A 25,541-nucleotide genomic window follows, 5' to 3' on the forward strand; every position below is an offset into this window, starting at 1 on the left:
TCTCTCTCTCTCTCTCTCTCTCGATCAGGGGGGAGAGGATCATAAAAAAAGCCAGGAACGGCGACAGTGACAGCGCCCGCGGCTCCGGCGCCTGTGCGCGATTCTCCCTCTCACTCACCGCCGACACTCGCACCCATGCGCGCTCTCGCCCGTCTCCATCAGACACCAGCACATCGCATCACCGCGCGCGCATCCTAACATTTCCCCCGGTTTTGTTGTCGTTGTTGAGCATCCGTCATACGAGCAGCCATCGAGACGCACGCGCTCTCATTTCAACCCTGAATCTGAATGACGGGCGGACGGTTCGACTTCGACGATGGCGGCACTTTCTGCGGTGGATGGGAGGACGGAAAAGCCCACGGACACGGCATCTGCACCGGCCCGAAGGGTCAGGGCGAATACTCCGGGTCCTGGTCCAACGGGTTCGAGGTAGTCGGGATGTACACCTGGCCCAGTGGGAATACATACAGGGGCTACTGGGCTCAGGGAAAGCGACACGGGCTCGGCGTGGAGTCCAAGGGGAGGTGGCTCTACCGTGGAGAGTGGAGTCACGGATTTAAGGGTCGGTACGGGGTTCGACAGAGTCTCAATACACCTGCCAGGTACGAAGGCACGTGGAGTAACGGATTGCAAGATGGATATGGGGTCGAGACCTACGGGGATGGGGGTGAGTTTAGCTAAACATGCCTTGACCTATTTTATCTACATTTGTGTATCTGTGCGTCACGTAATATAATGTCATGTAATCTGTTAAAATATTGAGGTCACGCTTTATATACATTTTTTGATTGAAAGATTGAGAAAGAGTGTCTGGATTTTGCTGTCAAGTGCGACTGGTCACCCCCCCCCCAGAAATGTGCCATAAAATCAGTATGAAGTAGTTTAGCCATGCAGAGTTGATTTGATGTATGGTTTATAACTGGACTGGTCAGCAGTAGTTGCTCACAGAGGTCATGTCTAATAATAGTTACATCTGCAACATGTCAAATCAAAGCTCTTGTCAACTAGCAGACCAACAGATCAGCTCTTGTCTGTTTCTTCGTTTTGACAGAATTATTTCTGAATGAAAAACAAAAAACAGTCAAACCCCTGGAAGTTAAATGTAAAGATAGACACCCCACCAAAAAAAAAAAATCAAGCTCAAATTTTTCTTCTGACCATATGAAGTTAAGTGAAGAATTTTCCACCTGTTACATGGACACATTTTCACATAATCAGTTTTTTATTAAATTAAATTCTAAATAATTTAAAATATTAGATGTTATAGTTATTATTATATGATTATAATAGCTTTATTAATAATAGTTACTCAAAATAATTTCAAACTAGTTAAATTCAAAACTGGCCAGCCCAGATTTAAGATTTCTTATTTATTTAATGTAAGTAAAACTTTTTCACATTCATTCAACACCGTTTAAACTAAGTGTTTAACCAGTACTATTAAAAAAAACAACTGCATTGTATAAGACTTATTAATAGTCATTTTAAAAGCAAAGTAATTTCACATTTGGATAAGAATCGTGACATTTTTCCTGAAATGTTGTGCTGTCTGAAAGTAAGGCCTGCTTTTGAATGTATGAGGTACGGTCCCACATCACAGCATACTCTTAACTCATTGACATCTGCTAAAAAATCATGCAAACTGCATAGACTCCTTTACTCTCTGTATAAGTCATTTCCATACCACCCCTCCCTATTATTGGAATATTAGCTCCTCTGCATTATTACTGTACAGGCATATGCAGAATCCCAAAAATGAGTGCATAAATATGTAAATAATACATAAGAGTTATGATTGACTGTAGCCACAAACTTCACAATGTCTCAGGTTACTTCCATGTTTTAAAATAGTGCTGGCTTTGCTGTTGAAGCTGTTAGGTCTGACAGACTGGCATATGAGATATAGAAGAGAGAGCCGTCGACTTCGTCACATCTTCGTCATAACGTGGATTAAATTACACTTAGACGTATTCCTACCCTGACAATTATTCAATTATAATGGGATGCAATTATATGTGTGCATTATAGCACTTTGGTTGGAAGTGCACTTAAAACAATTGCTTAAACAAAACAGTAGGAGAGAAAAGACATTAATTAAAGTGTAAATTAAATTACAATCATTACGACTGCAACTGATTCAGTGGATGCCAAACTTCGAAAAAAAAAGAGAGAAATATTTAAGGAGGTTATTGTAAATAGCCTCAATAAATAAATTCAAAACATCAAAGCACCCAGGCAGGCATGTCAATTCCTCTGGTGTATTCTTTCATTTGTAATCCCTGTATTATGTGTTATGCAATAGCTAGTCTAAAATCTCCCTAATCTCTTTGCCAGGTACGTACCAGGGCCAGTGGATGGGCGGCATGCGGCACGGTTGCGGCGTGCGTCAGAGCGTGCCTTACGGCATGGCCACTGTCATCCGCTCCCCGCTCCGAACCTCACTGGCATCTCTCCGCAGCGAGCAGAGCAACGGCTCCGTTCTGCAAGACCACATGTCAGACAGCCCAGCTGGCACCCGCGGCGGCTTCGTCCTGAACTTCCACAGCGACAGCGAGATGGGCTCGGGCAAAAAAAAGGGCCTGTTCAGACGGGGCTCGCTGTTCGGCAGCCTCAAACAGCTGAGGAAGTCGGACTCCCGCTCTTCCATATCCAGCAAACGCAGTTCGGCACGGAGCGACGCCACCATGAGCCGCATCAGCTCCAGCGACGCCAACTCCACCATCAGTTTCGGCGACGGCGAGGTGGCGGACGAATACCTGCCGGCTGAGGACAACGTGGATGCCACCACCACGGAGTCGTACATGGGCGAGTGGAAGAACGACAAGCGCAACGGTTTCGGTGTGAGCGAGAGATCCAACGGAATGAAATACGAAGGAGAGTGGCTGAACAACAAACGGCATGGCTATGGATGCACAATATTCCCAGACGGGACAAAAGAAGAGGGGAAGTACAAAAATAATGTTTTGGTGCGTGGCATCAAGAAGCAGCTCATTCCCCTTAAGAACACCAAGACAAGGCAGAAGGTGGACCGTGCCGTGGAGGGAGCCATAAGGGCGTCCGCCATCGCCCGAACAAAAGTAGAAATTGCCACCTCAAGGTTAATGTCTCCCCAACACCACATAAACACATACATCTTATGTGTTAGCACATCTTTCCCTTTTTGCTTTTTGTCACTCTCTCTATCTTGCAAATGAGACCACACATCACTTACATAACATTTATATTTATCACACAGTAATTACATCCCAGCACATACATGCTGTTTTCTCACGATACGGTAGCTGAAATTCACTCTTTCTTTTCTTCATGTGAATGAGGGAAACACAGAGGGGATTGTGCAGTCTGTTTGCATGAGTGCCATCACATGCCCCTCGGCCATAGCTCTCATTCTGATCACATAATCAATGCAGCGCCAACAGGATGTGCTGAATGAAGTCAGGGAGGAATCAGGGCCGCCAGTCGTGATCATATAAACATTATAGCAGAGTGGTTCACAGACCTTTATATAGGACTGTTTATTACATAGAAGAGAAAGGGAAGTTAAAAACTGGTTTAAGAATGGATCATAAAACTTTGAGGAGCTACTTATGCAACTACTTGATGTGGTTGTATTTGTGAATCAAATAGTACCTCTGAGATTGAATTACAGTCTGTTGTTTATATTCGACACATAATTATTAAATCACATACAGGGACAGGGATTAGCTTAGGCCAGGACTAGACCTGAGTTTAATTGGGTAATATAATTAGTTTTAACAAACATACCTTACTAAAACATTAATTATGTGCATTTTGAGAGAAAACAAAGGGCACTGATGTATTTTAAGATATGTCAGTGCAAGTTGTTTTGAGTTTGGACAGCTCTTACATTTATTTTAGTCTAGGACTAGTCTAATTCCCTGTCTGGGAAACCACCCCAAATTGTTTTATACAGCATACAGTATGTTAGAGGTTTTACCATGGCTAACTATTATTTGTGGTAAAAATACTTTTGATAGAACCTGTTGCATTTATAAAACGGCAACAATATAATGAACAGGCAGACATATTTAATAAATCAATAATGAATAATTATAGCTGAAATAAGCTGAACAAATTCTTGCGTCAAGTAATTTAGTTCATTATCCTAATTAGGAGTTTGCAGTTGCCAAGCAATGTGGCACCTTGGCCCACGTGTGGTCACTGTATAGCAGTGCTGAAAATTCATGATATAAACCTCAAACTTAAATTTTTGACATAAATCGCAAACTTAGAATTGAATTAAACAAAACATAAGAGGACATACCATGAAATCAGACTTTTTCCATGTTTAAGTGCTATAATTGGGTCCCTAGTGCTTTTATCAACCTAGAGAATGTGAAAAAAAATCAACCCAGTAACTTAGTTTCGGTAAACCATTCTCTGCAAGCATGCAAAAAATTGAAATTTGGCTGCCCCTGTGATGTCACAAGGGGAAAATACTGCCCCTTAATCTGCACTATATAACCACGGCACTGCCATTTAGTGCAGAGAACAGATCATTTGCATTTTAAAGGACACACCCAAAAACTGCACATTTTTGCTCACATCTACAAAGTGGCAACTTTAACATGTTATAATAAATTATCTATATGATATTTTGAGCTAAAACTTTACACACGTACTCTGGAGACACCAAAGATTTATTTTACGTATTAAAAAAAGTCTTGTGAAAGAAGTCAGTGTCCCCTTTAAATTCTACAATGTAGTAGTTTGATGCCTATAAGGTTTGATTGCACAGAATTTATGATTAATTTATATTAAATGTCATAAAACTGAGAACCCCCTGGCCCAATCTGGTGACCCCCAGTTTGAGAACCACTGCTTTATAGTGTGACTTTATAGACGGTTTGAGCAGTAAAACAAGCGACTTTCGTGGTCCTCATGTAACTTCCAGGAAAGTCCGCTAAGAATAAATACAACAAAGTGCTTTAAACGTAGTTTATTTATATAACAAGCAAAATAACCGACACATAGATTACATAGGAAACCAAAACATTTGTTTTTTTTTCGACGAGGTATTTGTTCAAGATTTCAGTTTAGCAACTAGTCAGACCATTAAAAAACTGAAACCGGAAGTAAAGTTCGGACTAGACGCGTATCACCTCACCGCACGTGCGTCCGATGAAACATTAATGTAAAAAATCTGTACCATTCCATAAAACCACAATCGGCTGGCTCAAGGCATACTTTGATTTTTTGCAAGCTCAAGCAGGTCATGAAGATCTGAGAGTGTTAAAATTTTGACTCTAATGTTGTTATTTAAGATGAGTCGCACTTCTAGCTCATGTAAGGACATGTACAGGATTAAACTATAGCTAACTCTTGTACTAATATTGAACCCTGATTCTGATGTGGCAGAGTTTTCTCATCCTGACTAATTTTAATGTGCTTAACATTTCATTTAGTCCCCTACAGAAATCTGATATATGGAAAACACATGTCATATGCATCTTCATGTATAGATTTCACAGATTTAAAGGTCACATATTTTTAGGCTTTCTAGAGTTTTATTTTAGGTTATGATGACCTTAAGAATATATATTTGCTGTTTAAGTACCAAAAACAATCTCTATATATTTTTTACAGCTCCTCTTTCAGGAGCTCTGCTAAAAACAGGTCGTTTTGGCATGTAATAAGTAATATTCATGAGCCTCTCTTCTGATAGGCTTGTTATTTTGTGAGTGAAATATGCAGTTGAAATAAAGTTACCCATGGAATTATAGTAAGTGTTAGTTTCTGGACACTAAATGTTAGGTTAGTAAACCAATAGACACAGAGACTAAGAGATTTTAACCTTACCATGTTTAACTCAATAAACAAACAAACACCAAAAGGGCTTGTGTCTATAACTTAATACAAACAACGTCTGATTTCCAACAGATATTCTATCAAAACCAGTGGCTACCAAAGACTTTAACGTTACAAAACAACACTTTAGCATCTAGTTAGCAAACACGTTAGCGTTGCATAATTGTTTACAATATATCATTTCAGTTTCTCTGGCTCCATAATGTAATTTAAAAGTTAGGACTGCTGATAATTCGCATGCGATTGTCTCGTGCATCTCTTCAGTAAAGCCGGTTCATTGATTAGTAGTAAATCGCCATCAGCTGCTTTCAGAAGCGGCAACCGGCAGCCGGTTCTGAGAGCAGGTGATGCCGCTTTACTAACGACGCGATTCGTGTGACAATCGCGTGCAAGTTATCGTGCAGCCCTGCTTAATATGTATTTACTTACGGGTTGTGGATTTGAGGTCGGATCCAACAATGTACAGACTGCAACATCTTTCCTGGAGAAACCAGCATTGAACTGCCACACCGAAGCAGTCACTTGTGAAATGTTTAGAACAGACGGCTAAAGTTGAACTAATTGTTGAGGAATTTCTAATTAAATGAATATTAGCCATTTTTCTTGTATATTAATGTTTTCAGAAGCCTGCAATGATTTAGTTTCCTGACATCCATCAATTGAACAGCATTTTCTCACGTGGTGTGATATAACTTAGGGGTTTGTTTGGCAAAAAGGGGGTGGGGCGGTGGACAGTGCTCAGGGTGGAGACTGCGTATTCCTGACATCACATTTTTCGGAAGTAAAAACTGTTTTCACTCACAGCTACTTAAAGCAGGCTGTGCATTTGACTCTTAAATGACTGTTTTGAAACTTATGGTACTTACATAGCCCCTAGACCTCAGTTATCATGAAAAAAGCCACAAAATTTCAGTTTTTACCATACGTGACCTTTAAAAAAATCACAAAAGTGGCAATTTTTTATATATACATCGAATAGATGATACATTTCTCTGTGCAGCTTAAATTCAATGTTACATTAAAAAAAGTATAGATGTATATAGTGTAAAAACATGTTTTACCTGCTTTTATTTACTACACTTTATTATCTACAAATAGTTGATTTAGGACTACGTTTTATATGTTAACTTATATAAACTTTAATATGTATGTTCATGAGACATATGGCATATCAGATTTCTGTATGCGCATTTAATTGAAAAGGTGCTGCTGTATCATTTATTTATTTGCCATTTGCAGGTTCTTGTATTCAAAACGCTTGTACTACAGAAGACCTCATGCGGTTTGGTTTTGCGGTTATTTCCTTCTTTCCGTCAGCACCCGAACAATTGCCTAACAGAGCTCATTCATTACCATGCGCCTCGTTCTGATGAGCTGAAAGAATATGAATTTTAATGAAAGCTGCTATAATAAGGCCTGCACAGGCCATGTAGCTAATGAAATAGTAATATGTCCCAGGGCAGCGGGATGAATTAAATATCTTGCAGTGCCTTTGAAGATTGTTGTATGTGGAGAGAAGTGATAAGCACAGTGAGGGCTCAGGGAATGTATGGAGACTCTGAGAAGGCATTGGCTTGCCTTGAAGGAGCCTAGGAAAGAGACAGAGTGAGAGATCTTTCAGCTCTGTGCTTTATCACACATGTGTGCAGTTTGTGTCAGCACTGAGACTTACTAAATAAGGCCAGGCAAGAGTTGACTTCTCAACCACTGACAAGAATATAGTCTTGTAGCTGTTACTGATACAGTAGCCGGTCCGTGTCCTCTTATCATCTGTTAGAGCACTCAGGTTTAGTGCTGCGTGTGTGTGTGCGTGCGTGTGTGTGTGTGTGTGCGTACTGCTTCATTCTTTTGCTAAAATAGTCACTACTGTTATTGTGAATACTGTTACTCAAATTTTTCTTTTGCTTCTTAGTTTATTTGTTTGACGACAGTAAACAATGTTAATGTTAAACTATTTTAGGTGGAAATGTGCTTATTATTATATTTTTAATTGCCATAAAGTTGTTGGGTACTGAGATGATTTCATATAAAAATTGATTTCATAACTGCAAAGGATTACCTGCAGAGATTACCAACCATCTTTAATCTTCTGTTTGTCCTCAATAGCAGTTTATGTAGGAAATGTTTTCTTCCATAGTAATCTGCTCCATATGTTATCTCACAATCTTAGCTCAAATGTGGTGAATCTGCAAATTAATCCGATGCTGACATAAGTTGTTGACGTTAAGCCAAACCATACAAATTTCCGATTTCCTTGTATTCTTGTTTGTTTATATTTTTTATTATATAGCATTTTATATTGGTGTCAGTTTACAAAAAACATACATAAGAAAAGAATTTACAGAATCATTTTGTGGCTGGACAGATTAAGATCAGTGGACTCAAAACAGGAGGATGTGATCCTCTTCACATCATTATCTGAGCTCTTGTGTGTGATAGATAGAAAGAGAGAGAGAGAGAGAGTGGGCGAGTGTGGGGCGAGACTGCCAAATTAAAACCTTCTGAATTTCTGCAAGTGCTCCATCTGTCGTCAAGGAGATGTTCCTTGGCTCAAACTCCAAAGAATATCGCATTAGGTTCAGTCCATTAACACCTAGAGAAGGTGCTGCCTTTTACTTGGCTGACAAAATAATATATAGATTTTCTCTATTACATACCTTGTATTTTTAAAGGAGCCATCTGTTTTACATGTTTCTTTTTTGTTTTGTCTATTTAGTAAGCAATTTATGGCCTTTAAAGGTACAATGTGGGACTTTTTGAGGGATCTCTTGACAGAAATGCAATATAATATACATAACTATATTATCAGTGGTGTATAAAGACCTTACATGATGAACTGTATTATTTTTATTACCTTAGAATGAGCAGTTTTATCTACATACACCACGGGTCTCCTTACATGGAGGTCGCTGTCATATTTCTACAGTAGCCCTAAACGGATAAACTGCTCTACATGGCACGTTTCGTGTCTATGTTGTCTCATATGATGACATGTTTGTCCTGTATCAGCTACCGTAGCTTCTCTTTGCGTTTTGAAATTAGGGGTTGTTTGCGATTTGCAATCGCACCGCTAGACATCACTAAAAACCCACACTGGACCTTTTGAGGTTGCCAAACTTTAAAAAATTCTCAAAAATGTTTAATATAAAATGATTTGTTTATGTTTATCTAAAAAAATAATATACGTAATTGGGAATGGCATGAGGGTGAGTAAAATTTGAGAGTTTTCATATTTGGATGACCTACTACTTTGATGCATTTATTCACAGTTAGTTATTTAATAAAGCAATAAGCCCCAAGAAGCAGTGGGTTACCAGTGCATTTTATAACAGCTAAGGGGCGTTGTTAGGCACCCCCTTAGCTGTTATAAAATGCACTGTAACCCCACTGCTTTGCGGGGTTTATTGCTTTTATAAAACGGTTACTTCATATGCATAGCAGGGTTTCACAAAATAAAACACAAATAAGTTGTAATTATATTAGTACAAATATTACTCTTCCGCCAAACAAAGTAGTTCCTCAGAATCAAGTGTGGCTGAAACAGAGCACAGTTCCCAACCAACACAGACGCACCAAAGACACAATGAAAATATGATTTAAGACTGTGGTGTTTATTTTTATAAATCAACATTCATCTTATTTATACATTAAAATGTATATCGTGCAACTGTTGAAGTGATGATCAAATATGCTTGGAAGCATGCTGAACTCTTTCCCCGTCAGCTTTTTTTTTAAGTTTCCAGTTGCCACCCAGTTTTTGTTTAATGCCTTACAGAAAAATTATCCTCTTTAAATAAACATAAAATATCAATTGAAAGAACAGACCATCCGCTTTCAAACAATAACAAAAAAACCCAGTTTCATCCTACTTTCATTTGTTCTCTTATCACCTCTCAACTTTTTAGCTAATAGCGGAGAAGATAATTAAATTTTTGTGAATAAGAGATCAGATTCAGAGCCATTAAAACTTACACGCTGTTTTTAGTGTTAAGTGAATGCGTCAGTGTTTAAGTTGGGTAAGATCGCCACCCAGTGGATAGCGGAAATATGAATTTGCGGTAGAAACTCCCCAGGGAGCGTTTTCTCTTTATTGATTAGATGACTCAACAATATTTATTGACATTTATCTGGATATCGCCATAATTGTGCAATTGTACACAAATTAAAACTATGATTAAAGACTGTGGTGTTTATTTTCATAAATCAGTACGCAGCAACAGTGGCGCAGTGATACTTATGTAATACGGTCTGAGCCGTGGGTTTACCGGGGTATTTTATCCCGGCTTAGAACACGTTTCAACCAATCAGAATGAAGAACCAGAACGGGCCGTTTTATAAAGAAAGATTTAACTCAAAAAAACAATTCTGTCATTATGCACTTATTTTGTACGTTTTTTTTTTAGTTTTCACCTGTATACTTCACATATGGTGCTTTTCCATTGCATAGTACCGCACGGTTTGGTTTGGGTCGGGTCAGCTTTTTTGGGGGGCTTTTCCACTGGCTGCGGTACGTGGTACCTGATACTTTTTTTAGTACCACCTTGGTCGGGTTCCAAGTGACCCGAGCTGATACCAAAATGTGACGCGAAAACACTGTAGATCACTGATTGATCTGAGAGAATCGTCACTACCAGCATCATCGCTATAATGTAAAAGATTAGCTTTACCTTCATGCTAGCTTGCGCTGTCTCGTGTAAACCTGTTGTCATCTGTGCTTTGCTGTAAGTTCCCAAACTCCTTTTTAAGTGATGAAAAACATCCACAGGTTGAGAATCAGGAACACCATAACAGTTTTTTTTCCAGACTTACAGTTCGTGGTGGCGTGCACGTCCACACATAAGCATGAATGCAACTTAGGGGCTGTTTACACTTGGTATTAAGATGTGTTTTCATCGATCGGATCACAAGTGGACGAGAGACACATTACGTTTACACCTGGTATTTAAATCCGTCTCTTTTGTCCACTTTCGACCGCTTCTGTCCTGAATACTTTGAGGGGGTGGTCTGTGAGACGGTGGGCGAGTCTCTTTGCTGTCATTCAAACCCGAGCGGGAGTAATTATGAGTTTATATGGACGCAAAGTAATATTATGTCGGAGTGCACTGCTTGTTTAGCAAGTAAACATGCTGCACAGTGTTTTGTACATGAGTATGTAAGAGCTTTCTTTGAATTTTCAGCGCAATTGATGAAATAGGATCGCGCAACTTTCACACGCTTTCAAAACGAAACTACGGAGATCAGCCGCTTAGTTTTATCAATGAAAGGCTAAAAATAGCGCTGTTCACCGAATGTTCACGCCAGAAGTCACAAAAGACGTAAAACTTGTGTTTATTACCTCAGATTAGATAAATGGGCGGAGAGTAGGCGGTCGCGTATGGCTGTTCGAACGCATTCAACCACATGTGCGTTCCGCAACTACAAAGCGATCCGATCGAAAGTGGACGAGCTCAAAACGTTTTGAACACCGTTTACACCTGGCATTAACGTCGTCCACTTGTGATCCGATCGATGAAAACACATGTTAATGCCAAGTGTAAACGGCCTCTCTAATGAGGCTCAGCGGAGTGCGTCGACTGACGCCATGGGTGTTTGTACAGAAACTGTCATCTGAGACAGAGCTAGTAAAGTGCAAACATCTATTTGTGGTGGTCAATTTTAATTTTGTGGTGGACTAAGAAATAAATGAATGTATGGGAATGTACAACGACACTCTCTCTTGTGTGATGTCACAACAGTAGGCAGTGCATATATAAGGACACGCCTATAATCCCTCCCACTCCGAAGTGTTACTAAACTCGATGGAAAAGCTAATCAAGCCAAAGTGAGGTGAGCTGACCCAAACTAAACTGTTGGGTATTATACAATAGAAAAGCGCCATTAGATTATATTAGGTCTTTTATTAAATGGCACAGGTTTGAAAAATGTACTGTGCCGAAACCAATATTCAAATGACGTTAACTGATACCTATCCGATAGTTTTGCTTTTAACATCCTTGTTTCAAATTGTTATGTTCTGAAATCCTAGTAGTGCAGATCATATTAACTACAATTCTGTTGTCATTGTCACCTAATTCTTTTTTTTGTTGTTCCCTTTTTGATTGCCAGGAAATAATCTTCCCTGATTATTGGCTGTTTTTAGCCAATGTCCAATAGTGGAAAAATTGCTTTTATATAGATTTTTTTGCAATATCTCAGTGCATCCTTAATTAATATCCAATCTGTGCCATATTTTGTTGCCGTTGGTTGAATGACTCCTTTTATTGATAGAGTTATTGTAAAAGTTGTAACATGCTTCATTTAGACCTGCGGTGATTGCAGAAGTCCAGGTAGATGGATCACCTCATGAAGCTGCGCTGAATCAGCATAGTCTGGGCTGTCTGCCAGAAGCCCTAATAAAGCATTAATTCAGCTCTCACAGTGCATTAGATCTGCATTTGCACTATATGAACATCTGAGTATATTTGTTTTAGTGCTACAAGATAAATCAAGCTTGCCGTATGTCTTTCTCAAGCATTCATAAATCACCATTGCTGCATTAATCCATTGCATGAATCTGTAAATTACTTTATAATGTACTAGCTAGTACAATATAAACTACAGTGCACAAGATTTACTTTTAAAGGAAAAGAGAAAATCGCCTATGGATCATTCATCAAAGCTTAAGACTCAATTTCATTTATTAATTCTTTGAAAGTGATGGCTACAAAGCTTATCCAAAAGTACAGTACAATCCTTTAAAAGCAAGCTTAGCTATGTGAATGGACAAAAGATACCTTGTATAAAATGGTGCATGATGGGTCATGTCCCTAAATGCCTAAAAACACTATAATGATACACATACAAGGTTCCTACACCATATATTATATTCACAGTTAGACAGCACAGCCTGGTAAAATATTGGTGCCAATGCTTGAAGAAAGTCTTGTAATGGGGAGACAGCACTGCTATTCATATTTTACTCTGCATATGTGATGAACACTATGTTTTAATACAAGTGATAATATTTATTAAATATATAATTTCATTATACTACCAACTAAGTATTTTTTTATAGATTAAATATTTTTGTGAATAGGAAAATTATACCAGTGGTGAGTGTAGTAGTTGTTTATTTGTGAATAAATGGATCCTGTGTGTTTGTAGTGCTGTAGACTCTGCCCATAGAGCTACTGTAGTACTGGTGGTAACTGATGGTACCAAGCGCAATGTTTCACTTATGTATCCTCATGTGTCTTATCTTCCAAGCTGTCCGACTCAAGCTCTGTCACTTTGCTCTGCCTAGAACCGCACACGCCAGGGTCAAAGCGGAGGCAGCAGACCAGGCCGCCCTCTCTGCCAGTCAAGACTCTGATATCGCCAGAGCTGTAGCAAGAGATCTGGCCCCCAACTTTCATCAACCAGGTATCCCATCACGCACACACCTACTGGGAATCAAACTCATGATCTTGCATGGTGAGCTAAGCACATGCTGAGCTTAGACATATTGATAACCAAAAACATTCACTTTCTCTCATACATATGTATACACAGTCACGCATAGACACTTTAGTCCGCCCTCCGGCCCCTCCTAAATTATTTTCTCTTTGTGTCTGGGTCAAGTGTCTCCTTTTTGCTGTAGTGTCAAGCAGATGAATAGAGAGCAGATACAATTGCAGATGAGTAGTGAAGGGGAGGAATATCATTTGCATAAATTATCTCCTGTCTCTCTCTCGCTCGGACTCAGAATCCCTGCTAATTATTTTAGAAAAACATGAGGGCCACAGTGTGTGTGTGTGTGTGTGTGTGTGTGTGTGTGTGTGTGTGTGTGTGTGTGTGTGGCAGGAAGTAGATATTATGTAACATCCAATAACTATTTTATTTAAGTAACGTGTTAAGGATCAGCAACGAAACATCCGTTTCATGTTTGTTGCCTGTAACATGGAGCATGCATGTGCAATTCTTAAATTTAAAAATATAATTTTCATCTCATTTAGTAAAGTAATCATTTTTTCCACCGCTCTGCTCATTTATATCCTTACTAAACCTTTGGCATTTGTCCATACTGTGCCAAATGGTTTTAGGCTAATTTCCAGACAGTCTGCGAGTGGCATCTTTAAATTACCCTTCTCCACCCCAATTGTAGGTCTGTATGTTTAGCCACTGATGTGTGTTTGTGTTAGAATATTTTATATATTTTGCACACTTTCTGTAAACATTTCTCATGTAAAACAACTTGTTCAGGGCAGGACTAAATTAAAAACCAACCTTAATTTTCTAAACGCCAAAAGTCATGTTAGCTGTGTAAACTACAGCCGTAATAGTGAAAGTATAATGCATACTTGTTTTAATCTTCTGAAATATAAACATTTTGGTAACGCTTTACAATAAGGTTGTATTTGTTAACAATTAGTTAAAGGATTAGTTCTTTTTTCTAAAAAAAAAAAAAAACAGATAATTTACTCACCACCATGTCATCCAAAATGTTGATGTCTTTCTTTCTTTGTCGAGAAGAAATTATGTTTTTTTTAGGAAAACATTCCAGGATTTTTTTATTTTAATGGACTTTAATGGACTCCAACACGTAACAGTTTAAAATTGCAGTTTCAAGGGACTCTAAACGATCCCAAACGAGGCATAAGGGTCTTATCTAGCGAAACGATTGTCATTTTTGACATGAAAAATAAAAAATATGCACTTTTAAACCACAACTTCTCTTCTTCCTCCGGCTGCGACCTCCTATAATTGCGTAATGCTGTGGAAAGGCACATATATGAAACGCACATTTGCGGACCATTTTGAACAATAAACTGACACAAAGACATTAATTAGTATCATTCCACATACAACAATGTCAAAACGGTCCTCTTTCTCCACACTTGTAAACACTGGGGCGTAGTTTCGCATACGTCATCCGTGACCTCTTGAGGTGGTGAAGTATTACTTGAGGTCGCGCTGGCGCATCACATGAACAGAGATAGAAGAGAAGTTATGGTCTAAAAGTTCTCATTTTCCATTTTTCCTGTCAAAAATATATATCGTCTCGCCAGATAAGACCCTTATGCCTCGTTTGAGATCATTTAGAGTCCTTTGAAATTGCAATTTTAAACTGCATTAAAACTCTTAAGTATTGGGGTCCATTAAAGTCCAATAAAATGAGAAAAATCCTGGAATGTTTTCCTCAAAAAACATAATTTCTTCTCGACTGAACTAAGAAAGACATCAACATTTTGGATGACATGGTGGTGAGTAAATTATCTGGATTTTTTTAAGAAAATGGACTAATCCTTTAATGCATTAGCTAACATGAATTATCAATGAACAATTTATGAACATTTATTAATCTTAGTTTATGTTAATTTCTATATTTACTTATGCATTTTTTAAATCAAATTTTATTGCTAACATAAGGTGGTATGTGTACATTTTAGCAGCATGTAGTGGTGAGAATTGCAAGCAACCGCTCACCCCTCAATTTCAAAACGCATATGGTAGCCGCCACAGGACAGACATGTCATCATCTGAGACAACGTAGGGACGAAACAGGCTCTGTAGAACAGTTGATCAGTTTAGCGCTACTGTAGAAACATGACGGCGACTTACATGTAAGAGGACCCGTAGTGTATGTAGATAAAAAACGGCTCATTCTAAGGTAATAAAAACAATACAGTTTGTTATGTAAGGTCTTTAGACACCACTGATAATATAGCTATGTATATTATATTGCATTTATGTCAAGAGATCATTCTAGAAGTTACACAATGCACCTTAAAGGGACTCTCCACTTGCAGCAGGCGCAATGATATTACGCAGCACCTGAAAGAAGCCCCCTGCTATTTTCAGGAAGTGTGTAATATCATTACGCCTGCTCCTGCCATGTTACGGCAGCAAAGTCCTTGATTATTATGCCAGAATGAGAGTATAGTTGCTAGCCATATCGGCCTAGAAAATATCAACTTTAAATTTTCTGTCGGTCTTAGTACACAATGTAACTACAAAAGAGTAAAGTTTTAAATAGAATAAATATCAAAACTCTTTGGATATTTTTTAGCACGATGCTAATGGTCTAATCAGATTCAATGGATTATGCTAAGCTATGCTAAAAGTGGTACCGCCAGACCCGGAAATCGGCTGAATGGACTTTGGGGAGCTGGAAAATTAGCATATTTAAAAAAAAAGTGGAGTGTCCCTTTAAATGCACCATTTACTAACAAGAAAACTTAACCTTAACAAAAAATTATAAATGCTAAAAAACTCTATTGTTTATTCATTGTAAGTTAATGCATTTATTATTATTTACTAATACAACCTTATTGTAAAGTGTAACCAGCACTTTTTATAAGAAGGTCAGAGTAGCACATTTAAATATTTTTTTAGTATACTGTAGCGCTCTTGTCTGCACATTTTTGTTTTGGTAAGATCTAACCAGCTTTCAATCCATTTTACTGCAGATTATGTGAAATAAATGATTGCAGAAATACATCCTCAATAATGATTTGGATCAGAAACACAGCTTTATGTTATATACACATTTTGGTTAACTGTCTTTGTGTCCAAGTAATTTAGGTTTACATTTATGCATTTGGCAGACACTTTAATCCAAAGTGACTTATAGTGCATTACAAGGTATACATTTTATCAATATCAATGTTCCCTGGGTCCTATGCAGGGTCAACATATTTAGTTTAAAGCAATGTCAAAGCAGTTTAACTTTAATGGTCTGTTGATAGTTTATACATTTTTAGTTCACACCAGAATATAGGATGTTAAAGAAACTCCATCTCATAAATGACTTTCCCTACCCAAAGTCAGCTTCAAAATAACTTTCTTTTATGGTTGTCATTTAGGTTTTTAGCAGATGAGTTGTATGTGTAGCACACCTCTGGGTTCAGCTTTGTGAAATGGCTGATAAACAGTGCGATTTATGTTATTGCCTTGGCCTACGCCAGTGCAAGATCTAAAAAGCTCAACCGTGTCAGCTGTGAGGCCATATCTGTTGTTTAGAGAATCTGAAGAATGCCTGGAAGCTCACACTTGAATCATAAAGCAAGTGGCAAAGTTCTTAATGTCCATCCCTGCATAAACACCAACAGACTGAGACTGTAAAAATGTGAAATTGCATCTGTTGTGGTGTAATTTTTCATTCCGAGCTTGAAATCTCTAAACATGTCTGAACATTTTAATGCCCAAGCATTTTTTAGCCTTATTTACTGAACTTTTCATATTTGAACGTTGTTTTAAAAGAATCTGATGAGTTACTTGATTATCTGCATACGTTAATTCTGATATTCCTGAATTGCTTTGGAAGGCCCAGACTACATCAAGCAGAAGTTTTCCAGCGAGCCCATCGAGATCAAAGAAGCTCCAGAAGAAAAGAAAGAGAAAACGCCCACAGAAAGTCCGCACTTTTATCGCAAAGGCACGACCCCAACCCAGTCCCCGACCCAAAGCCCAGATCCTACACCACCCCCTTCACCCCCCGTCAGCAAGAAAAAGCCCTTCTTTAACAGAAGTGCCCCAAAAGCCACGAAAGAAAACAAGCCCCCAGCTGCCGAAAGCCACGCAGCGGGTGTCAGCAATGCTACTTCCAGGATATCAGACAAACAGGAAGTCATTCAGGAAGACAAACAGGAAGAAGTTGCCATACCCAAACCCTCCAAGCCGCCGGCGCCGGTCGCCAATGCCTCCAATGCCTCCAGCCCTGGAAATGGTGAACTGCATTCTCAGTATCACGGTTACTTTGTGAAGGCTGATGTAATGGTCCCACCTGATGAACCTGAAATGGAGAAACATCACGAAACTTCAACTGCGCTTGCCAGGATCCCCCCGCCTGCGAAGCAGTACCGTGCACCGACCCCCAAACCAGTGATGGCCAAAGAGAGCAAACCTGAGCCAAAACTGAAGAAACAGGAATCATTGAAGCCAAAGAGCCTAGCAGAAACTAAGAAAGCCAGCATGGAAATTACGACCAACGTTGTTGAGGAGGAATCAGTAAGTGATGGAAACATTAGTGTTTTTAAAAAACCTAAATATAGCTTATGTGTGTAATTTCGGCACCTGTAGCATCAAATGTAAATGCAAAAATAAGTACAGATTTTTCAAACACTCCCTCGATCTGCCATTAGACAATTTATTCGAATCCAGCATACAATATAGTTTTTTGTTTAATCTTTTATATTATGTCTTTCAGAAGTACACACACTGTCAAAAATAAAGGTACAAAGCTGTCACTGGGGCAGTACCCTTTAAAAAAGGTCCTAAAATGTACCATTTAGGTATAAATATGTATCTTTGAACTGCCAATATGTACCTTTGAAGTACTAATATGCACTTTTTGGGTACAAATGTGTACCTTTTTGAAAGGGTACTGTCCCAGTGACAAAGTTTGTACCTTTATTTCTGAGAGTGTATGTGTGCTAATAAAAAATATAATAATTAATATTGATACTATATACTGGATAAATAAATGCATTTTATTCTACAAAGGCTCATTTGAATTAAATACCTGAAATATGTTTCTCCTGGTACATATTGCTGCATGGGTTGGGTTGGGTTGGGTTAGGGTTTGGTTAAAGTGTTCACTAGTGCAGTGGTTCTCAAACTTTTTTGGTGTGCAGTGCATAATTTGAATTAAACAAAACATTAAATTATACAATGTAGTGTTGTTGGTTAGTATAGTATTAAACTGGAGCCCCCCTGGCACCATCTCAGGGCCACTAGTGGACATTTCATGAAAAGATGCAGTAATATGTACCGGGAGCAACGTATTTTAAAGTATTTTGTAATAAAGGCAGAGTAACGTACGGCGTGTGAGCCTGGGTAATTTTGTTTTATATTTTGGCCATATCAAGATTAAAATATTTGAAATACTTTGTTTTCAACTAAAAAAACAAGACCTTCTTTATTAATATTTATTATCTTATATAGCTGTCTTTTTCTTTTGATATTAACATTATGTATTTGGTAGACGCTTTATTCAAGGTGACTTACAGTACAGTTCAACCTATACCTATATAGTTTTGCTTTTTACTCCTATTATTATGTTATGAAATCATAGAAGTGCAGACAGTTCAAACTGCAACTCTGTTGTCATTAGCTATGTTTCCATCCAAAGTTGCGTATTAAACTTATGCACATAATTGACCCTTCGATAAAGCCCCGCCCTCTTTAGTTACTGTTGCTACGCCTGTCAAGCTTTCTCGTCTGACAAGTATATTACAGTGTTTGCACCGGTGTCAGACATTCCCAAGGAGATAATTAGTTATTTTTGGGGAACAGGTGAAATATCTGAGATAGACAGACAAATGGGGCTGCAGTATGCAGTCGAGGGATATATCCACAATATAATATGCAACAGATTAGAGAACAATTTGCCATTAATCGTCTTATTTTACGTTTAAATACATGTATTACGAACAAAGAATTACCTTTATTTGCAAGAATGATGCACTGAGTTAGCTAGCCAGCTAACATTAGCGTGCTCCAACATTGGAGCAAACGTATGTGTTTTTGTTAATCTAGGGTGACCATACGCTCCACTCCTCCCGGACGCGTCCCGGCCAGAACCCCGGTGCCTCCTCCAGAAGTCGCCTCCGTCGACCGCATATAATAATCCTCTACGACGTATGTGGTCGACCAATACGACTTCCGGAAGATGCACCCCAAATCCTGGCCAGGACGCGTCCGGGAAGAATGGCACCCACGGTCACCCCAGTTAATCCTGTCGATATTTATTTGTGAATTCCACACTGCCTGATGCACGTCCGACATTTCCCCACTTGGGTTTTAAGTTTCGGAAAGGGGAAAAAATCCACTACCCCGTCAAAACTCTAAGGACCATTTTGGGCAAATAGATGAAATATCTGAGCAAGACAAAAGGGGCTGCAGTATGCTTTCGAGGGATATATCCACGATATAATATGCAACCGTTTAGAGAATAATTTTATCAAAATTGAAGCTAAAGCCTATAACGTTAGGTCTCAGCGTAGCCTCTGTCTTTCCATTAATCGTCTTATTTTATGTTTAAATATATGCATTACGAACAAAGAATTAACTTTATTTGCAAGAATGATGCACTGAGCTAGCTAGCCAGCTAACATTAGCGTGCTCCTACATTGAAGCAAACCTGTGTTTTTGTTAATTCTGTCGATATTTCGTTGTGAATTCCACACTGCCTGATGCACGTCCGACAGTTCTCCACTTGGGTTTTAAGTTTCGGAAGGAAAAAAAATCCACCACCCCATCCAATCACTAACCCTAGAGTCACATTAGCTACAGGAGACAGATCAACAGGCTACCATTCATTTTCAATGGGAGTGGCCGTTTGCTAGCGACTAGGGGTGGCACGGTTCACAAAACCCTCGGTTCGGTTCGTATCACGGTTCTATGGTCACGGTTCTCGGTTCAGTACGGTTCTTGTTGTTATTTTTTCTTTAAATTTTTAACACTCCAGAATCTTATTAATGTATTAATTATCCATAATTTAGGATACAGTATTAAAAAAGTTATATCCTGTAATCATGCACAAACTGAATTTGACTAAGTACATTATTGGGACCATCCCTGAGGAAAGCCAGATAAGATTTTGACACAGAAAGAGGGAAGACATTGATGATTTCAACATGCTTTTCATTTATTTGGCAAAAAAGAGATTGTTTATTGCCATCTACATGAACTTTATGTGCATTTTTAGCACACAAAGATAACTTGCATTTATCAAAATGCCAAATTCAGTGTAGCTCTTAGATTTATCACTGAGAGTATATGCAGAGAGTATATGTGGACGAGAGAGAAACATAACGTTTACACCTGTTATATTTAAATCTGTCTCTTTTGTCCACTTTTGATTACTTCTGTCCTGATTACTTTAAGGGGTTTATGAAATAAGATCGCGCAACTTTCACACGCTAGCAAAATGAAACTACACGGAAATCAGCCGCTTTCGTTTTATCAATGAAAGGCTAAAAATAGCGCTGAATACGAAAAGACGTAAAACATTGTGTTCAGTACCTCAGATTAAATGGTCAGAGAGAATGCTGTCTCCTGTGGCTGTTCTAACACATTCAACCCATAGACTGCACTTCTATTTATTGTTTTATTTCCGCTGTCATCATAGGTAACATGAAATATAAAATGTTTCCACACACCAAACTTATACGACGCTGGTGCATCCTCCAACTCTGGGCAGACTTCCTTTTCTCTCCCTCTTGCCATTTCTACACGTAACATGACCGGCAGCACTCACTCTCCACAGCAGTCAGCTCTTCTTTCGCGCTATTCGCGAAAGGGAAACACGCTATCTGGGGTCACATACAGGGCATGAGGCTACATTGCGCATGCCATGAACCGTTGAACCGTACGACACACACGCGCTCCGAACCGAGACAAGCGAACCGAACGGTTCGGATTTTTTTCATGAACCGTGCCACCCCTACTAGCGACGAGCTCGCCGCTGCGCCAAGCAAGGTGGGGCCAAAATAGACAAGAAGGCTATTTTATGCAAATGCTGAGCGATGTGACAAAGCAACTGCCAATCGGAGTGAAGGGGCAACTAGGGCCGTCAGAATGATTAAATAATCATCTCATCGTGATTGTTTGACCTCATCGCGATGATTTCAGATCACCGCAATGATTGCACATCCCTCTAAAAAACACAAGGGGGAGCTGCAGCCCATGTATAAACGAGACAGTATCAGATTACTTTTAAATATGTGTTATGTGTATTAATATATAATATAATTAGTATATAATATATAAATAATCACAACGTGTGAAAATTATTTCATAAACAAATATTTTTTTATTAAATGTCAAAGCAATAAAACAGACAATTAATCATCATAATATAAAAAAAAAAAGACAATTAACCGTCAGCAAAATTTCATAACCGTGACAGCCCTAGGGGCAGCGTGACGTAGTGCAGTGGCTCGAGTCAAAGAAAATAATTAAAGATGGCGAAAAATGCATATTTCTGTATAGATCTGATAAGTTTGGCATTTTATCTTATATATTTTGTTACTTTTATTGAGAAATAAAATACTTCTAAATCCAAAAAAATCGTTCTTGTAACGTAACAATACCTCTGAAGTGACTTTTGATACCGCTTTACCCCCCGCGCCTAGTTAAGTTTGCTAAACCACGATTGGCCTGTGGCGGTTTTCGGGCATGGCATAGCGAAGGGTCAATTAGAATATTGCATTAAACGTTTGCGAAAAAGCAGCGTTTCCAAGTTTTTTAATGCATATTTTTAGAATTTATGCACATCTTGTTGTTTCCATCCAGCATTTTTTTCCATGCAATCCTCGCATTAAAATAGGTAGATGGAAACATAGCTAGTGTCACCGAATTCAAAATAATCACACAGCATGACTTCTTATGCATTTTTCTGTCCCTTTTAATTGCCAGAATATAATCGGCCCCATCAGTTTTTAAACAGTCTACCAATGTCTGAAAGTGGGAAAATTTACTTTAATCTGCCGATACCAGTTATAGGTGGATATATCGGTGCATCTCTAGGGTGCCATTTTAAATGTCATGACATTCAGTTGTGCATCTCTCTTCTGTTGGTTTTTCAGGTCCCAACTCAATACTGGTCATACTAGTGATGCTGATAAATATCGGACTGGCAATTATTTTTGTCCATTTTCTCACTTGACGGAACGTTAAACTCAGGTAAGACTCTCGTACACATATAAAGGATTTTGGCAGGTACACTGCATTCCCAGCAGAGCCCTAGGCCTTTTAATGCCCCCATGTCAGTCACCAACTAACGCAGTCTGCCTTACTCTTGCCATGTATTTTCAGCTGTGCCTGAATGTTATTCAACATAATTACTTACCCTCTAACTGTTTCGACCCTTCAGTGAGCTCATGAAAACTAGCGGCGTAGGCACCTAATTCTCCGCAGTTGCGTCAATGGCCTTTAAAACAAAATGGCGCCAGTCAGACTCAGACACAGGCAAAGGACTGGACGACTGGAATTAGAGCAAATGATGGGAGAAAGATGAAACCTGGACCATTCGCCATGAGCCAGCCCAGTTCCTCTGGCGATGATTTGTGACTCGCTTGGGCTCTGAAAGCTGAAGCAAGCAGTCGTTGGGAAAGAAACAGAATCTGCTGATCCAAGCCGTACCCAGTCAAGTACACGACCACCCCGCTGCTATGGGGAGGGGTGGAATGGGGGGACTTAACTGGATATGTTCGGAGATGCACTTTTAGTTGACGGAAGCGAACAGCTGCCTTACTAATTTACCGACTGACGTTTTTAAAGGGAGATGTGTGGTGGGTTGCCAGAGTGTGTTTGGGCAGCAAAAGTGTGTACCAGTGTCCGCTTTCCACTTGGTTGAAAACACCATGCACATTTTGAAAGGGTCACTTGCCAGTCTTATTCCATTACCCATCTCTGCAGCCTTGTCTAACATCTCCTGCTCCTGTTTTAGGAGGTTTATCCGTGACATGCCTGTGCATGGTACTGGTTTAATGACTTTGGTTTTTTCTGTCGTGGTATTTTTTTGTACTTTTATCCTAGCTACGAATAACAAAACTATCTCTAGTGCTTTGGACTCGCACTCTACAAACAAAAGCATGTAAGCGGTAATATGGAAAATAAAAGTACAAAAGATGTCACTGGGGTGGTACCCTTTAAAAACTACAAAAGCTTGTACCTTAAAGGTACATATCTGTACCTAAATGGTACATATTAGGACCTTTTTAAAGGGTACGTCCCAGTCACAGCTTTTGTAACTTTTTTCTGAGAGTGCATAGAAAACCAATGAATATTATTTATCCTTATACACAAATTGTTTTCAAAGACAAAACAAGAGTAGCGTGCGTGGTTTGATGTTATTTATTCTTAATACTATTGTAGAATTGTGTTGTTTTTTAGAAAGCTAGGGACTATGTTTGATTTTGTAAATGTATAATGCATGGCTTTCATTTTGAGTATTTGTTACATAATTTTGCACCTTTAATGAGTCTTCTCTAACCCCCACCCATTCGCACCACCCCTAAACTTGACATGTGCAGAGTGGTATACTTGCCTTTATATTATGCCTGCTAAATTGTGTTGAATACATTCAGGTCGACCCACTGGTTCTGAACGCGAATGTAGAGATGGATGCCTTTAAAAAGCATTTGTAACAGTTTTTTAGTTTACCTCAGAAAAGAAGTGATTTTTAAATGCTGTCTTAATAAGGAACTTTGCAAAAGTCTTGCTGTTATTTTTGGTCTAGTGGTGCACGAGAAAGTGTGATTTTAAATTATTGTGCACATGTTGCACCGGTATTTCAATGAAAAATGTATACATATAAATAGATCTATTTTATATACAGAGTGGGAATATTTTTAGTGAACAGTTGGATGCTGAATGGCCTTGACTAGAGTTACTTTACTGCACTGTATCTTTTGCTGATTGATTTAAACATCCTGTGTGCATGGTGTATTTTTGCGGCTCTGGTTTCTGTTTGGGGCTCATAAACAAGAGGACATGGGGCTGTATGTGACTGTAACAGGGTGACTGTTTTTCAGAGGTTTTGTCAGACTGCGAAAGTATGTGAGAGAAAAGGAGGAGGGAAAGAAGAGCATCAGAATGGAAGGGAAATTAATCGTCAAATTACTTATTTTTAATGGATTTTTTTTTTATTATTATTATTTTTGAGGAAGGGAAAAACTTTTGATTTACATGCATTGGCTATGTACATAACTAGTTTTCTTTTTTTTTCTTTTTTTTGCTGCTTTGTTATGTTTTCTATGTTTTTATCTCACCCCAACCTATTTAATATTAAATGTAAGTTTAATTGAAAGATCCCCGTGACATTTGGCTTTTCTTCCACCAATTTTTTTTGTCATTCTGTTTCAGAGCATCTATACAAAACTGTGTATTTTTCTAAAAAATAAAAGCTTTACATATTAAGATGTTTTAATGTAAAATAGTATTTAACTTAAATACTGTATTTGATATGCTTTAATTTGTCTATCTTGACATTTTCAACTGATTTGAATGTATTTTCATTTTCAGGTTGAGCATGGAAAAATATTGATAAATGTTTTGATATTATCTGCTCCACACAAATAAATGATTTTGACTCACACGGCACACAACATTATATGTACATATTTTTTTTTTTTTTTTTTGGAAATGGAATTACAATTAAAAATGTCACAATGCACAATTTTGAAGCATGTCCCGACATTGTTTTGTTTCACATGTAGTTACAAGACTTCAATTCATTCAATGACCAATGTTAATACATATAAAATGATTAGACAGTCAAGAGCTTGGGTAGGTTCTCCCAATGCTTTCACGTAGTCTTCCTATAGGCTTACATACATGTTTTATTTTAGAGCAGTCCTTCCCCCTCGAGTGTGAAAATTGTTCCTTGTCTGGATGATTGCTGTGGTGATCCTAAGACCAAAATAGCGTAAAGCAGCTGCAGTTGGCGGGGAGAGGGTCGTGCCAGCCTATGACCGATCTCCACTCCACTGAGCCCACAGGAGGGCAAGGAGTGGAAGGTCACCCGACAGCTGCTTCGTTGATCTCTTTTTGCATGTGAACATGGAGCCAGTAGTACACTAAAGTTTGAGCCTGCTGAAAGTTTTTAATATACACTGCGTGCACTGACTTGATGTTGTATAAAATAAGTGAGATATTGAGGTGAATGGTTAAACTGGAACATTTACATTTATGCATTTGGCAGATGCTTTTATCCAAGCAAAAAAATACAGTGCATTCAATCAATA

The 25,541-nt window shown here is 38.6% G+C and overlaps 1 protein-coding gene across 4 annotated transcripts; it reads left to right on the top strand.

Annotated features, from left to right (window-relative positions):
• The first annotated feature begins 12 nt into the window (after positions 1-12).
• jph1b (junctophilin 1b) lies at positions 13-24,980 on the top strand. Of its 4 annotated transcripts, none has more exons than XM_073875013.1 (6): positions 13-667; positions 2,335-3,097; positions 13,112-13,230; positions 17,114-17,793; positions 22,376-22,476; positions 24,820-24,980. In XM_073875013.1, the coding sequence occupies exons 1-5, from the start codon at positions 289-291 to the stop codon at positions 22,457-22,459; spliced, it is 2,025 nt and encodes a 674-aa protein (XP_073731114.1). In that variant the 5' UTR covers positions 13-288; the 3' UTR covers positions 22,460-22,476; positions 24,820-24,980. The 4 variants fall into 4 exon arrangements, with proteins under 4 accessions (XP_073731114.1, XP_073731106.1, XP_073731111.1 ...); XM_073875005.1 differs by lacking the exon at positions 24,820-24,980 and adding an exon at positions 24,330-24,744; XM_073875010.1 differs by lacking the exon at positions 24,820-24,980 and adding an exon at positions 22,609-23,400.
• Positions 24,981-25,541: the final 561 nt, after the last annotated feature.

This window comes from Misgurnus anguillicaudatus, chromosome 2 (assembly GCF_027580225.2).
Source record: "Misgurnus anguillicaudatus chromosome 2, ASM2758022v2, whole genome shotgun sequence".
Taxonomy (NCBI): Eukaryota; Metazoa; Chordata; class Actinopteri; order Cypriniformes; family Cobitidae; genus Misgurnus; species Misgurnus anguillicaudatus.

Bases quoted from the DNA above. Each gene is read 5' to 3' on its own strand.
- jph1b (XM_073875013.1), top strand. From the start codon at position 289: ATGACGGGCGGACGGTTCGACTTCGACGATGGCGGCACTTTCTGCGGT. The intron at 3,098-13,111 runs GTTAATGTCTCC...TGCTCTGCCTAG, and splicing joins GTAGAAATTGCCACCTCAAG to AACCGCACACGCCAGGGTCA. The intron at 17,794-22,375 runs TCAGTAAGTGAT...TCTGTTGGTTTT, and splicing joins CCAACGTTGTTGAGGAGGAA to TCAGGTCCCAACTCAATACT.